Source organism: Gopherus flavomarginatus, chromosome 12 (genome assembly GCF_025201925.1).
Source record: "Gopherus flavomarginatus isolate rGopFla2 chromosome 12, rGopFla2.mat.asm, whole genome shotgun sequence".
Lineage (NCBI taxonomy): Eukaryota > Metazoa > Chordata > Testudines > Testudinidae > Gopherus > Gopherus flavomarginatus.
In genome coordinates, this window is record NC_066628.1 from 52,830,713 (window position 1) to 52,847,367 (window position 16,655).

The 16,655-nt window shown below is 43.2% G+C and overlaps 1 protein-coding gene across 8 annotated transcripts in view; it reads right to left on the bottom strand.

Moving 5' to 3' along the window:
• The window catches only part of CCDC57 (coiled-coil domain containing 57), a 147,468-nt gene that overhangs the window by 105,099 nt on the left and 25,714 nt on the right, over positions 1-16,655 (bottom strand). For 7 of the 8 annotated variants that reach the window (XM_050919922.1, XM_050919925.1, XM_050919924.1 and 4 more), the window contains 3 exons: positions 14,733-14,834; positions 11,289-11,446; positions 3,193-3,264 (listed from right to left, as the gene is read on the bottom strand). The exons of the other annotated variant lie outside the window; for it this stretch is intronic. In XM_050919922.1, the coding sequence (XP_050775879.1) occupies positions 3,193-3,264; positions 11,289-11,446; positions 14,733-14,834 (332 nt within the window). The remainder of the gene's footprint in view (positions 1-3,192; positions 3,265-11,288; positions 11,447-14,732; positions 14,835-16,655) is intronic. 8 annotated transcript variants of the gene reach the window in all.

Consider the following 16,655-nt stretch of genomic DNA (forward strand, 5'->3'; position numbering starts at 1 on the left):
CACATCTGCACATTACTTCGATATTGGTGCACATAAAATTCATTCTGCACATGGATGAAAAAAGAATTACAGGGAACATTACCTATGACCCATCTCCATTCATCCCCTTCTCCATCCTTATTTCCCATTCCCCTCCCCATAGTCCCAAACCTCTCTCCCTTTATTCTCCTAACTCCTTTGCCATCTACTGCCCCTCCCTTTCAAGGAATTATTAAAATGCTGCATTTTTTTTCCTGTCTGAAAATAGTTTGAGCACCTTATGAATTATCTGCTGTACTCAGATTACATTTCTCCTAAATTCTTGTGTAAGCAGACTCAGGATGAGCTCTACCCTAACATCTGGTGGTGAATTATGGGAAGTGTGGAAAGAATTTCAGGAAGTGTGGAATCTCAGGTATTTGCATGGGCACACCCGGCATAGCTCAAGGCAGCCTGGGATGGTTATTTTGACAGCTCTGGGATCCCCAATTTCTTTGTTATTGGGGCAGGATAAATAAAGTGTTGCTACGATTATGTGAATGAGGAACTACGAGACTGCTTTATGACAGAGATGTCTCAATATAAATTAAGTGACATTTGCTAGACAAGGGACATGCGTTCCAATGCCCAGTGAATGGAGAGAGGTTGGGGACTGATGCGTGTACCTGATGGTATGGGCCCCTTTTGAGGGCCTGGAACACCAATTGCACATCCTCCTCTCTCCACTGTTAAAGAGTAGAGCTAATTTTGATTCTGTTAGGAGTCCATCTAGAGACTGTTGAGCTGAATTCATGTTGGGCTAATGGTGCACCAGCACCAGGGCTCCCCTACTACGAGCTGAACTCACTGAGTGCTGTGTTAGCTAGTGGGGGAGCCTGAAGACATATTGCTAAGCGGCTGGCAGAGCGGAACAGTTTGCAGCATGTTGGAACAGCCCATGGAACAGTGAGCGGAGTGGAGCGGTTTGCAGGGATGGCTGGAGTGACTCATGGGTTGGCTGGAGGAGCAGCACAGCTGGAGCTGCTCATGGTGAAGGCTGCAGCAGAACTCCACAGAGAGGCGGAGCAGTTGGCCCTGGCCACATAAGGTGCCCCTTAACACCCTGTGTGGGCTTCCCCTCCCCCACCCAGGCTGGGGGAGGAGGGATAAAACTCTGCAGATAAACTTTTGAACTCTGGGGTGGCACTGACCAGCGACTTTTGGGTTGTTGGACTTTGGGGTGATTGGACTTAAGACCGTAAGGGGGAAAGGACATTGCCAGACGTACTTGAAGGTGGGTTTTTTTTTTGCTAATGGTTTGTGTTATAATCCTGTTTGTGGTATGTCTCCAATGTGATGCCACATTGTTTCCCTCCTTTATTAAAAGGATTTTGCTACACTCAGACTCTGTGCTTGCGAGTGAGGAAGTACTGCCTCCTGGAGGCACGCGGGGGGGGTGGTAAGTAAGTGTTCCCAGGTCACTTGATGGGGTCTCAAGCCGGTTATGCATTGTGTTATTAAAATGGAACCCCTGGATACTGAACCCGGCCCTTGTTGCTGCCTACTCAGAGGGGCAGAAGGGTTACACTTGGCCCGGGGATTGGGGCAGCGGGGGGAGGATGGGAGGAGGGCTGGCAGAGGCTCGGGCTGTTGCTGGCGGTGGGTCAGGGGCAGCGGTGGCTTGGCCCGATGTGGCTGAGGAAAGCTGGGGCTCCTCTGGTCGGGGGGCCCCCTCAAGGCTTTTCCTTTTATGGGGGGGAGGGAAGTGGTTGGGGCTCTGGCATGTGTGGGGGGGGGCCTTGAGCAGAAGGGGTGGGGCTGGCAGGCTAGCCTCCCCAAAGCAGGGGTTCACCTGCTGCCCATGGTGGTGACAAAGGGCTCTACCTTGGCTCCGGAGACCAACATCACCCACTGCCTTCTGGGAGGCTTTCATGGCTGGCTTGCCCTCATCGAGAGCCTTTGTCTGGTGCATAGCTGCATGCGGAGCCAGCTGCAGCGGGAGAGTCCTTTGCTTTCTGGATGCTGGAAACTGAGAAGGTGTTGACTGCGCCATCAGTCTGGGTCCCCTACCACTCCTAGGAATCGGTGGCAGATCCCTTAGGAGGGTAGGAGATCCCCTCGAGGATGTGCCCCCTTACAGCTCTGGTGTGGGCGGGTGGCTCGGGCATTGTCCTTTGCCCAGTGCCCCTTGGTCCAACTTGTTTGCTGCCAGGTCCCACTTCTTGGTCTTTTTCTTGGGCACTGGCAAAAGGGAGCGGTTCCAGGTACAGCCCAGTGCTGGGGATGCACTTCTGAGGCTGGGAAAAGAGCAGCCTCCATGAATAGGGCCCTCAAGCGAATGTCACATTTTGTGTGTCCTGGGACAAAAGTTCTTACAGATGCGACACTGTTCTCTAACATGGGATTCCTCCAGGCACTTCAGACAGCTGCCATGCGGGTCACTAACAGGCATAGGCCTATTACAGTCAGTGCAGGGCTTAAAACCCAGTGACTAGGGCATGCTCCTCCAGGACCCTAGCTGATTAACTATAGTACTTTACAGCTTAGGGTTACTAACTAATCTACAATACAAAACTATTTACAGCTAGAACACGAAGTTCAAAAAGTAAAGAAACTGCTGACCACTTGCAAAGCAAAAGAGGTGCTCCGACCAACCACCACAGCCGGTAAGAAGGAACCAAGAGATGGTAGGACTGGCCACACCTGATATACCAACACATGAGTGTGGCAATCAAGGGAGTATCACAGCCAACCCTATGGATACTGCTAAGGCAAAAGGCTGACAACTGTGCACATGGGCATGCACATACCTAGAATGGAATCAATATGAGCAAGCACTCAGAGAAGAACTTCTCTTACAAGCTGAATAATCAAGTTTTCATCATCATTTCATTTACCAATCTTCAACACCAAAAGAAGAATACACTTAAAGAGAGGCAGAGAAGGGCTGGATAAAATTTAGGAGAAAAGAGATGGCAAAAACATTCTGCTGAGTCAGGTGTTCCACAGCCATTACACAGTAGTACTTTTTGATGGTAGGAAACCTCAGAACTGAATAAGGAACAATATGAGTAACTGAAGTCATGACAAATGAATACTGAAACCCTCATGAATTGATCTATATGCAATCTATTTGTTAAGATAGAACACTTATACAGGCTGATGTCACATAGTGAACTAATGCTTCTTTGACAAACATGTAATACTGAGAAATACAATATCAGAAATACTTACTTTCTCTGAAATGTTTCCTCTTTTGGCCAGGTCTGGTATACTAAATGAAGTTTTCTTTCTAAATCCTGTATCCTAAATTAGCAAACATTGGGAAAGGAAGAAACAACATTTATCAATTTTGTAACTGAAATTATTATGCTTAGTTACAGCAAGGAAGGAAGATGGTGGGGATTAAGTAACTCAGAATAAGGAGAAGAAACCAGAAAAAAAGGTCAAATATTAGATGGCCAGGAAAGGTGGGAGGAAGTCAGAAAGTGGACAATGGATAGAATTTAGAACAAGGTTGAAAGATGGTTAGATATCTGAGAATGGCTGCAAGAATTTATTGCTCTCAGAGAGAAGTAAAAATGAGAGAGAGTAATAAGAAGTGGCTGAGAATTATAGTGATATGTAAGAACTTGAATTAGACAAAAAGTGAGGCAAAGAAAAAGGAATGTTTGAGTTTGCTTCCTATGAATAAAGTGAGACAACTAGTAACTAAGATGGGAACTGAAGCAAGAAAGAAGCTCTGGTAGTTGGCTTAATCAATTCCATTTGAAGTCAAAAACAATGATCTTCTAAAAAGAAAATAAAAAGGTACATTTAGGAGATCCATCTATAAAAATAACAGTGAATTTAAAAAAGGACATACAGTCTCTATATATTTATACCATGTTCTTCACTGAGGCGTTTGAGAGCCAGACGCTGTGAAGGGAGCCCGTTACAACAGGAGCTAATGAGATACAATGGCTTGAAATAAAAAAAAAGACGCAATTCTTTTTGTAAAATGTATTGATTTTTAAATTAATGTAATTGTTTAAAAATGGCTTGGCCTAGAAACTCTAAATTTGGTTTATCCTATAGTTAACGAGAACTGGTTTCTCTGAGTATTTTGGGTAAGGTTAGGTGATTAACTTTTCAGTTACACAATAGGGTCCCACTCCTGCAGACTCTGCCGTACATGTGAAACTTTACTTGCATCAATAGTCCCATTAAAGTCAAGTGGCAAAAATTACACATGTATAACTGTTTGCAGGCTCTGGCCCTTGGTAATTCTTTTAATCGAGGCTGCCCTAAGCACTTCGCCAAGTGCACAGGAAAGACCCCAGCCCTTTTCATTGAAAAAAAAAAATCTTGAAAATGTAAATTGATTGCTTTCTCCTAAAAAGCAGATTTATTCACAGTACTTCCCACAGTTGCCACCTCACTTAACTGTATTCATCATCCCCAACCAGCTGCCAGCCACCAGAGCTCCTATCTTGTGCTCCTACTACTGGCTATTGGTGCACATGCACCCTTCACTTCCTTCTTTCCTCCTGTTCAGAGGAACCAGCAGGCACAGCATCTTCAGATCTCACCCCACACTCCAGAGGCCCTTGCTCTTTGCTTTAGTGGTGGCTCCTTCAGCAATTCTAGCAGATGAAATCGACGATGTTCTTACCAGTCCTTGTGAGCTACAGAGCTTCCCCATTTCTCCCTAGGGAGCTGGAGTGTACTCTTGAGCTTCTCCTTCAGAAATAAAGGCACAGCACCCTACCCCTTTTCAATATGAGTGGGAACAGGTGACGGCAGAATCTTCAGACATATGTATGAAGCGGTACGCATGGTGGGATAAGTCAAGACTGAAATGTTGGTATAGAAGGGATCTTCAGAAAGGGCAGGCAGGATAAAAAGGGAGGAGGTGTTGTATTAGATACCAAAAACACACTTGTTCAGAGGTCCAGAAGAAGGTGAGCGGCAGATCAGCTGAAAGTCTCTGGTAAAGATAAAAGGGGGAAAAAAATAGGGGTGATGTTATGGTAGGTGTCTACTATAGACCACCAAGTCAGGAAGAAGAGATGGATGAGACATTTCTAGAACAAATAAGAGAAATATCCAAAACAAAGACCTGATAATGGGGGACTTTAACTACCCAGACATCTGTTGGAAAAAAGTTATACAGCAAAACACAGTATTTCTGGTAAGATCTTGGAATGTACTGGGAATAACATTTTGTTTCCAAAAGTGGAGTAAGTAACCAGGGAGTCATTTTAGACTTGATTCTTACTAATACGGAGGAATTGGTAGGAAAATCGGAAGGCAAGGCAATTTGGGTGAAAGTGAATATGAAATGATAGATTTCATGATTCTAAAGAAAGGAAGGAGTGAGAGCAGCAGAATAAGGACAATGGATTTAAAAAAATGCAGACTTTAACACTCAGAGAACAAGTAGATAAAGTCCAATGGGAAGAAATTCAAAAGAAAAAAGGAATTTGGAAGAGCTGGCTGTTTCTCAAGAAGACAATATTAAAAGGCACAACTGCAAAATATCACAATGTGAAAAAAAGATAGGAAGAATACTAAGTGGCCAATATGGCTCCATCAGGAGCTCTTTAATAATCTGAAAATCAAAAAAGAATCCTACACAAAGTGAAAACATGGACAAACTAGTAAAGAGGAGTACAAGAGAATACAAGCATGTACAAGCATAAAAGGGGAAATAAAGACAACCCAGGAAATTACAAGACCAGTCAACTTAACTTCTGTACCCGGAAAGATAATGGAGCAAATAAGTAAGCAATCAATTTGCAAACATCTAGAAGATAATAAGGTGATAAGTAACAGTCAGCATGGATTTGTCAAAAACAAATAGCTTTCTTTGACAGGGTAACAAGGCTTGTGGATAGCGGGGAAGCAGTAGACGTGTTATATCATGACTGTAGTAAAGCTTTTGATATTGTCTTGCATGATCTTCTCATAAACTAGGGAAACGCAACCTAGATGGAGCTACTATAAGGTGGGTGCAAAACTGGTTGGAAAACTGTTTCCAGAGAATAGTTATCAGTGGTTCACAGTCATGCTGGAAGGGTATAACGAGTGAGGTCCCACAGGGATCAGTTCTGGGTCCGGTTCTGTTCAATAGCTTCATCAATTATTTAGATAATGGCACAGAGAGTACACTTATAAAGTTTGTGGATGATATCAAGCTGGGAGGGGTTACAAGTGCTTTGGAAGACAGGATTAAAATTCAAAGTGATCTGGACAAACTGGAGAAATGGTCTGAAGTAAATAGGATGAAATTCAATAAGAACAAATGCAAAGTACTCCATTTAGGAAGGAAAAACTGGTTGCACACATACAAAATGGGAAATGACTGCCTAGGAAGGAGTATTGCAGAAAGGGATCTGGAGGTCATAGTGGACCACAAGCTAAATGAGTCAACAGTGTAACGTCATTGCAAAAAAATGCAAACATCATTCTGAGATACATTAACAGGAGTGTTGTAAGCAACACAGAAGTAATTTTTCCACTTTACTCTGTGCTGATTAGGCCTCAGCTGGAGTATTGTGTCCAGTTCTGGGTGCCACATTTCAGGAAGGATGTGGACAAATTGGAGAGAGTCCAGAGAAGAGCAGCAAAAATGAGTAAAGGTCTAGAAAACATGACCTATGAGGGAAGATTGAAAAAAAACTGGGTTTGTTTAGTCTGGAGAAGAGAAGACTGAGACATGATAACAGTTTTCACGTATGAACAAGGTTGTTACAAGGAGGAGGGAGAAAAATTGTTTCTCTTAACCTCTGAGGATAGGACAAGCAGCAATGGGCTTAAATTGCAGCAAAGGAGGTTTAGGTTGGACATTAGGAAAAACTTCCTAACTGTCACGGTGGTTAAGCCATGGAATAAATTGCCTAAAAAGGTTGTTGAATCTCCATCATTGGAGATTTAAGAGCAGGTTAGACAAACCTGTCAGTAATGGTCTAGATAATTAGTCCTGCCACGAGTGCAGGGGGACTGGACTAGATGACCTTTCGAGGTCCCTTCCAGTTCTATGATTCTATGTAGGGACAACAGCAGAAAGGTTAAGGGACAAAATTAGTTGCACCTAATAAGCACATAAAAGGCAATAAGAGCTTCTTGAAATATATTAGGAGCAAGAGAAAGATGAAGTAAAGTGTAGGTCCTCTACTTAGCAGAGAAGGAAAGCCAATAATCGATGACATCAGGAAGGTTGAAATTTTTAATGCCAGTTTTGCTTCGGTCTTCAATAAAAAGCTTAATGGTGACCACTCAACACAATTAATATTAACAATGGAAAAGGAACACAAACCAAAGTTGACAAAGAACAGATTAAAAATATTCAGATAAGTCAGATATATTCAGGTTAGTGGGGCCTCATGAAATGTATCCCAGAATACTTAAAGAACAAGCTGAAGCAATCTCAGAAACATTGGCAATGATCTTCAAGAACTCATGGATAAGGCTATGTTTTAGTCACAGGTATTTTTAGTAAAAGTCATGGACAGGTCACTGGCAGTAAACAAAAATTCACTGCCCATGACTTGTATTATATACCCTTAACTAAAACTTGGGCTAGGGGTTCTTGGGCCGGGGGGTCCAGGGGCATTGCAGGTGCTGAGGAGATGGCATGGGACCCCTGCTGGTGCTGGGGGAGTGAGGAGTGGGCAGCAGCATGTGGCCTGGGATCCCCGCTGGTGCTGGTGGGGCCGTGGGGGGTAAGGGTTGGCAGGGATGGAAGGCTTCCTACCTGGCTCCAACTGGCATGTTCCTACAGCTCCTAGAGGGAGGGAAGGGCAGGGGGCTCCCTGTGGTGCCCCTACCACAAGCTCCAGCTCTGCAGCTCCCATTGGCTGGGAACTGCAGCCTATGGGAGCTGTGGGGGCAGCACCTGTGGGTGCAGGCAGTGTGCAGCTGTGGAGCTCCTGGCCCCTCCATCTAGGAAGCTTCAGGGTCATGTCAGCTGCTTCCAGAGAGCCTCCCCAAGTAAAAGCCACCCTGCACCCCAACCCTGAGTCCCCTCCCACACCCAAATTGCCCCAGCACTGGCTGGTGCGGCTGGCTCCAGGGCTGCCTGATCTGCTCGACCAGACCTGGAGTCAACCACACCGGCCGCTGCAGAAGTCACAGACATCATGGAAAGTCACAGAATCAATGACTTCCATGACAGATACGCAGCCTTACTCATGGACCAGTTAACCTAACTTTGATATATGGAAAGATACTGGAACAAATTATTAAACAATTAACTTGTAAGCACCTAGAGGATAACATGTTTACAAGGAATAGCCAACATGGATTGTCAAGAACAAGTCATGCCAACTCACCTAATTTCCTTCTTTGACAGGGTTACTGGGCTAGCAGATAGGGGAAAGCAGTAGACACAATATATCTTGATTTTAGTAAAGCTTTTGACACAGTCCCACATGACGTTCTCATAAGCAAACAACATGTGGTCTAGATGATATTACTATAAGGTGGGTGAACAACTGGTTGAAAGACCGTACTCAGTGGCTTACTGTCAAACTGGGATGGTGTATCTATTGAGGTCCTGAGTCTGGTATTATTCAATATTTTCATTAATGACTCAGATAATGGAGTGGAGAGTATGGTTATAAAGTTTGCAGATAACACCTGCCTAAGAAGGGGCGCACGCTGGAGGACAGGATTAAAATTCAAAACAACCTTGACAAACTGGAGAATTGGTCTGAATTCACCAAGATGAAATTCAATAAAGCTAAGTCCTAAGTACTTCACTCAGGCAGGAAAAAATCAAATGAACAACTAGAAAATGAGGAATATTGGGCTAGGTGGTAGTACTGCTGAAAATGATCAGGGGTTACAGCGGATCACAAGCTGAATATGAGTCAACAGCAGCTGAGAAAAAGGCTAATATCATTCTAGAGTGTATTAACTGGAGTGTCGTATATAAACACATGCGAGGTAATTGTCCCGCTCTACTTGGCACTGACGAGGCTTCAGCTGTACTACTGTATCCAGTTCTGGGCACCACACTTTAGGAAAGACGGACCAATTGGAAAGTCCAGAAGAGAACAACAAAATGTTTAAGAGGTTTAGAAAAATCTGACCTATGAGGAAAAGTTACAAAAACTAGGCACATTTAGTCTAGAGGAAAAAAAAAAAGACTGAGGGGAACCTGATAGTCTTCAAATATTTTAAGGGCTGTTATAAAAAGGACTGTAAGGAATTATTCTCCATGTCCACTGAAGGTAAGATAAGAACTAATGGACTTAATCTGCAGCCAGGGAGATTTAAATTAGATTTTAAAGAAATCTTTCTAACTATAAGGATAGTTAAACTGTAGAATAAGCTTCCAAGGGAGGTGTGCAATCCCCTTCCCTAGTAGCTTTTAAGAACAGGCTGGAAAAATACCTGTTTGGGATGGTCTATATTTACTCAGTCCTGCCATAGCACAGGGGCTGCATTTGATGACCAGTTAAGGTCCCTTCCAACCCTACATTTCTATGGTTCATATAAGTGGCAGCATTTTTTTCTTCCCACCACAGCAGTGGTACATCCTTAATGTCAGTGTGATTAAGAAAATTCAAAGAAAGAACAAAAACTATAGAATCCTTAGCTTTCATGAGCACCATGACAAACTTTCTTCACTCTGAGTCTTGCAAGACGACGACTGTGACGGACATGGTATAAGAACCTTGACAGGCAATTTTATTTGGGATTTAGAATACACTCTCTCATCCCAGATCCTGGTTCTCTCTCTGTTGATCATAGAGCCACTCCCACCTATCTTCCCTGTTTCTCTACAGCTAGGGTGGAGTTAACAAGCCACATTTTCCAAAATGAGTCATCAGGAATCACTCAGCATTTCCATGCAGAGATCCACACCTGTTAACAGGATAGGTCAATGGCAGGCACTGTCACCCTGTTATAGAAGCACACTGAAAGGCCAGGGAAGGGAAGTGTTGCATCTAAATCAGCCATCTGTGTCCCTGCAGGGAGATAGAAGAACTCATACCCCATCTCTTGCTTTCCCCCCCACATTCATTTCCCAGATGAGCCAGAGAATAGCCACCACCTCTCTTCATTTCCTCACTTGCTAATGTAGTCCTTTCAGTAACAGATTCCATATATATTTTCTCCCCATTTGCTTTCCTGCAGATATAAACCTGTCTGTGCCAAAGTACTTTGCCCTTAAATTCACGCACAATCTACAGAGTTTACAAGCTCTGACAAACAGCTGGTTTAAGAAGTTTATGAAACTAAAAATGTCAGTAAAAATGTGATAATCTACACCAAGTTTCCACATAGTGTGTGAAAAATGAGGGGCCAATCTAATATTTTTATGATTATGAGAAACTCCATTTGTTTGATTATGAGTGGGTGATAGCTATATGGAAGCCTAAGGGTTAACTCAGTTCTACGGGTCTCTGTAGGACTACAGGAAGGCAGACAACAAGCGTAGCTAGCCCTAATCCCAATACTTAATATAACATAAGCGTTGATTCTTTTGAAAATTCACTCCCACCATGCTCTAATCAGCAAGCAGGTTGGTGACTCCAAAGGGGAGTAGGAAAGCCCAGTCAGGAATGTTCAACAAAAAACTTGAAAGCAGTTAAAAACCTAGGACCGGAGAGAGGAAGAAGGATGGAGGGTCTAAAGTAACATGGTCCAGATATTGGGGCACAAGGAATAAGTGCAGTCTGACCTGAACTGGCAAGGTAGGGCCAAGCTTAGGGAAGACGATATGCATAAGCTTTTGTTATTTTTAATCTTGTTCTCTCTGTTTGTGAAGTTCCAATGAATAAATAAACCATACTCTGTTTTGAGTAAGCTGTTTTTTATCGATGGGTTTATCAGCTGGTCAGAGGTCCTTGAGGGGAGGGGGAGAATATAGCAGGCCTGAATTCAGATGGGCCTGGTGGAGGTAAGTACAGCTGGTAAAACAGGATGTACTGCAACCTGGCGACAAAGTGGAGTGAACCATATGGTTCCACTCTGAAAGAAGTGCAGGTATAGATGTCTCACTCGGAAAGGATGACCTCAGGAAAGACTGAGAAAATGCTCAAACATACATTGCATGCCTGAACTATAACACTGTTTATAAATACTTAATACAAACGAAGAAAATTTAAAATAAAGAATGCAGCAGAACTGGTCTAAAACCCACACTACCCAGAGACACTCTAGTGAGCACTCAGATCAATGGACATTTCCTTCTGTTGTGAATATGATAGTATGTGCTGTTAGAGTAGGTGATTGTTTATGAAGCTGCCGAGATTATAAAAGAGTGTGGAAGGAAGAGAAAGGAAGAGTGAATTCAAAAGTAGTTGCTCTTAATCATAGCTAGAGTTGTACAGTACTGAGCATCTTTCACAGCTGCAAGATCTTTAAGTTCCCAGTCCTTGCATTTGGCCTCTTTCTCCAACTTCAAATTAGTAGTTTCTGCTATTTGCAATGATTCTGCAGCTTTCATCCCAGCCTCTTTCAGAGCCTCCAGTTCTCTGGTCAACAACTTCACCTTTCAAAGGAGGAAACAAAATTAGAAAGTAATTACTCAAAATTAGAAAATAGTAACAAGGGCATAACAGAACTATTTCACTATGCTCCTGGCGACAGCAGGAAGGTTGTAATCCCCAACACATATAATCAGAGTATCAAGAGAAACTCGTAATATCTCAAGAACAACAAAATAATATCAGGGTGCTAAAACTCTACCTCCTAAAACTCTACCTCTTATCTCTTCTCCTACCCTTTTTGAAGTCAGAAGAGATTGCAATCCCTGACTTAGGGCTGGATCATGAAAAGTATTCCTACTCCAGAAAGAGTTCTCTCTCTTCCCATCAGAGCACAATACAGCCTTCTTTGATTTTTTTAAAGTTAGGAATTTTTTAAAAGGTCAAAACACTTGCTTGGTCTAATTTTACTACTTATAAAATAATTCAATGCAATAAAATACTAGAATAAATCTGTATGGGTGAGATTTTCAGAAGCGTTTGGTACAATGATTGGGATTAGCCTCAGGCTAACACTGAGCTCATCTGAAACATTCACCCTCTCCCTTTTATACGCCTCCCAAACACTCATTTTGTATCCTTTCCCCTCATCTTCCTTGCTAACCCAAGGCCTATTTTTGTGTACTAAACGACCTACCATTTTTCCTTTGGATCACCACTTAAAATTTCCTTCTTCAACAAGCTTTTCAACAATGACCTCTACTACCTCAGCAATGTGCCTCATTAATGAAAAAATCTCCCTCAATTCCCTAAGGTTTGCATCATTATCAAATATGTTATTTGAAATGTGTTATCTATATTTGATTTAGAAAAGATCTTTGAGCTATAGACAGAGTGTCTTCCTCTTTTTATACAGCACTTAGCACACTGGTGGCATTCAAATAATAAACTTAACATGAACAGATGTTGAAATGCACATATTTAAGTCAGCACTACAATTATGGACACAAACTTACACAAAGTTATAAAATCAAGCACTCCAAGGTCAGAAACTTCCAAAGGTCTAGTTTTCTTCCACTCTATCAACTCAGCTGTACCACATATACTATCTATTTGATATCTATGTATTAATAACAATAATACATAAAAGTTTAAATTCAACAAGGAAAACAGGAATAGGAAATACTACATATATAGTATGAACAAAGCACCAAGCCAACAACAGCCAGACAGAGGCCAGAAGTTGGCCCTTTAGTGTGGCCACAAATCGACGGTATTGGCTTCCGGGCGGTATCCCACAGTGCACCATTGTGACCGCTCTGGAAAGCAATCTGAACTCAGATGCACTTACCAGGTAGACAGGAAAAGCCTCGTGAACTTTTGAATTGCATTTCCTGTTTGGCCAGCGTGGAGCTCTGATCAGCATGGGTGGCGATGCAGTCCCAAATCCAAAAAGAGCTCCAGCATGGACCTACGGGAGATACTGGATCTGATCGCTGTATGGGGAGACAATTCTGTTCTATCTGAGCTCCGATACAGAAGATGAAATGCCAAAGTATTTGAAAAAAAATCTCCAGGCTATGATACAGAGTCCACAGCACAGTGCTGTGTGACAAGCGTAACGGAAAGCCAAAGAATCAAATGGACGTTCACGGTGGGAGGAAGCGGGGACTGAGGACTCCAGCTATCCCACAGTCCCCAGAGTCTCCGAAAAGCATTTGCATTCTTGGCTGAGCTCCCAATGCCTGTAGGGTCAAACACATTGTCCGGGGTGGTTCAGGGTATATCTCGTCAATTTACTTCCCCTTCTCCCCCTGTGAAAGAAAAGGGAAAATAAATTGTTTCTTGACTTTTTTCAATGTCACCCTATGTCTACTGCATGCTGCTGGTAGATGCGGTGCTGCGGCACTGAACAGCAGCATCCTCTCCCCTCCCCTCCCCTCCCCAGTGGCAGATAGTACAGTACAAAAGGACTGATAGCCGTCCTCATCATCAACCCATGAGTGCTCCTGGCTGTCTTCAGACGAGGTCGGCCGGGGGCACCTGGGTAAAAATAGGAATGACTCCCGGTCATTCTCAGCAGATGGTACAGAACGGCTGGTAACCGTCTTCATCATAGCAATTGAGGGCTGAGTTCCATCAGCTCCCACTTTCATGTCTAAAGAAAAGATTCTGTACTGCCTGGACTATCATAGCAGCTGGAGGCTGCCTCCCCCTCATTTTATCTCACTAAAAACTTGGTGTTTCTTATTCCTGCATTCTTTATTACTTCATCACACAAATGGAGGGACACTGCCATGGTAACCCAGGAAGGTTGGGGGAGAAGGGAAGCAACGGGTGGGGTTGTTGCAGGGGCACCCCCCGTGAATGGCATGCAGCTCATCATTTCTGTGAGATCTGACATGGAACGGCTGTGCTCTCTGGTTCTCTGATACACTGGTTCTCTAGTACACTTGCCCCATATTCTAGGCAGGACTGACTCTATTTTTGGATAAAACAAAGGAGGGAATGACCCGGGGAGTCATTCCCATTTTTGTCTTTGCACCCCCGGCCAATCTCAGCGAAGGCCAGCTAGGAGCACCCATGACAGCAGCAGACAGTACAGAATGACTGGTAACAGTCTCTGCTACCTTGCAAAGGCAAATGAAAGCTGCTGTGTAGCACTGCAGTACCGCCTCTGTCAGCGGCATCCAGTACGCATACGGCGACAGTGACAAAAGGCAAAACGGGCTCCACGGTTGCCATGCTATGGCATCTGCCAGGGCAATCCAGGGGAAAAGGGCGTGAAATGATTGTCTGCCGTTGCTTTCACGGAGGAAGGAATGAGTGACGAAATTTACCCAGAATCACCCGCGACACTGTTTTTGCACCATCATGCATTGGGATCTCAACCCACAATTCTAATGGGTGGGGGAGACTGAGGGAACTATGGGATAGCTACGGGATAGCTACCCACAGTGCAACGCTCCAGAAATCGACGCTAGCCTTGGTACATGGATGCACACCGCCGAATTATTGTGCTTTGTGTGGCCGCGTGCACTTGACTTTATACAATCTGTTTTACAAAACCGGTTTATGTAAAATCGGAATAATCCTGCAGCGTAGGCATACCCTGACAGGTACATTTTCTCATCAGTGTGCAGGAAGATTCTGTTAACCATAGTGGAATTATGATGCAACCCTCAAGTAACTCCACTTTCTACTATCCTGGAAACAACTCATTCAGTGCACTGGTGAAAAAGGGAAGAGTGTGACCTATCTATTTGTGTCATAGACTATATCAAACTTGGGATGATAGTAAAGTGTGTTTATTTTGTAGACAAAATGAAAGTATAGCTTAAAGACAATTACCTTGAGTTCATGAGAAAGAACTAAATTACTCATTTCATCTGTCTGCCGTTGAAATGCATGTTCTCTCTTTTTAATTTCTGCATCAAATTCCATTAGCAGCTCCTGTAATGGATTACAGGGAATGAATTAATAATCACATAAAGAAAGACATACACTTAAAACTTCCCATTATTGCTACCACTAATGCAATTCCACTGATGGGAACAACAATGGGAATCCTAATATAGACCATGTCAGCAACCACTGCATCTTAACCACTGTCTTATCTAGGTTTGATTTGAAGAGAGTTGGACAACAAACTGGCTAGAACATTGTGTCTAGGGTACAGTAATTCTCTCACCATTGCTTGCACCAGTGGAGCTATGCCAATACAACAACAACAATAGGGAATTTAAAGAAAAAGCTCAGTGTAAAGAAGGCTCTGAGTTACCTAAAATGACATCTTCCATGTAATATTAAAGTCAAAACAATCTACAGTTGTAGAAAAGATGAAATTGCCAAATGTATTTCTTAACTAAAAATGTACATATATTAAAGTCATATTCCTTCATAATATTTCTCCAACTATGCAACCTATAACTTTTGATAAGAAAATGTGAGTTTTGCTTTAAATCTTACTTGAACGGTGAAATAAACTACACTCCCATATGGATCTAAGAATGTGCTGTTTCAGCCAGTACTGTGGGCTTTTCCTTCTAGACCAGGGGTGGTCAACCTGTGGCTCCAGAGCCACATGTGTCTCTTCAGAAGTTAATATGTGGCTCCTTGTATAGGCGCCAACTCTGGGGCTGGAGTTACTGGCACCAACTTTTCAATGTGCTGGGAGGTGCTCACTGCTCAACCCCTGGCTCTGCCACAGGCCCTGCCCCTACACCATCCCTTCCCCTGAGCCTGCAGTGCCCTCACTCCTCCCCTTACAGAGCCTCCTGCATACCATGAAACAGCTGATTGGGAGGTACGGGGAGGGAGGGAGAAGTGCTGATCAGCCAGGCTGCCAGTGGGTGGGAGGCTCTGGGAGCCGGGGTAAGGGGTGTTGATGGGGGGCTGCTGATGTATTACTGTGGCTCTTTGGAAAAGTACATTGGTAAATTCTGGCTCCTTCTCAGGCTCAGATTGGCCACCCCTGTTTTAGACATATGAATTGTCAAAAAACAAGCAATAACCTCAAACTACTAATGACAATAAATCAAATAGACTACAAGTTGCGAAAACACAGAATAAATGATTTCAGCATCATTTTTTGGTCATATTGTGTATTAAGGTTCCATTTATAAATAGTTTATAAAGGGAAAATAAATGTTAAAATTTTTAACAGTCATGAATAGTGTGTGTTATAGATGGTTATAATCTGATCAGTGAAGGAGTTATAAATGGTTATACACAATCTAGTGACCTATTGGACTTCATAATAATCTATGACAATTGATTAAAACATTTATCATTAATTTTTTTATAAATGCAACTTGATATTAAAGTGACCATTTTTTCTATTCTTACATAAATTAGATGTTATTCTAGTTACTTGAACTATGGATAATACCAGAAAAATCTAAACCTTCAGTAAAACTACTGACTCCTCTCATTGCTTCAGTTCTTCACTTTTATTTGTGCCAAATTTTCTGAAGTTAATAAAATGCTCCAAAACAACATGACCTTGATGGTGTAAAGAGATACACTATAATAAAATTAAAATCATAGAAATATAGGGATGGAAGCATCGGTGTGTGAACTAAGGGCGCATCGTGCGGGGTCCCTGCTGCCAGTCCTGTGCCCAGGGTTCTAGCACTGACAGCCCCGTGCCCAGGGCTCTGCTCCTGGCCTCACGCCCAGGTCCCGGCTGCAGAACCTGCTCCCAGGGCTCTGGTCCTGGCCCCGCATGCAGGATCCCAGCTTCTGGTCCCACACTCGGGACTCTGCTCCCGC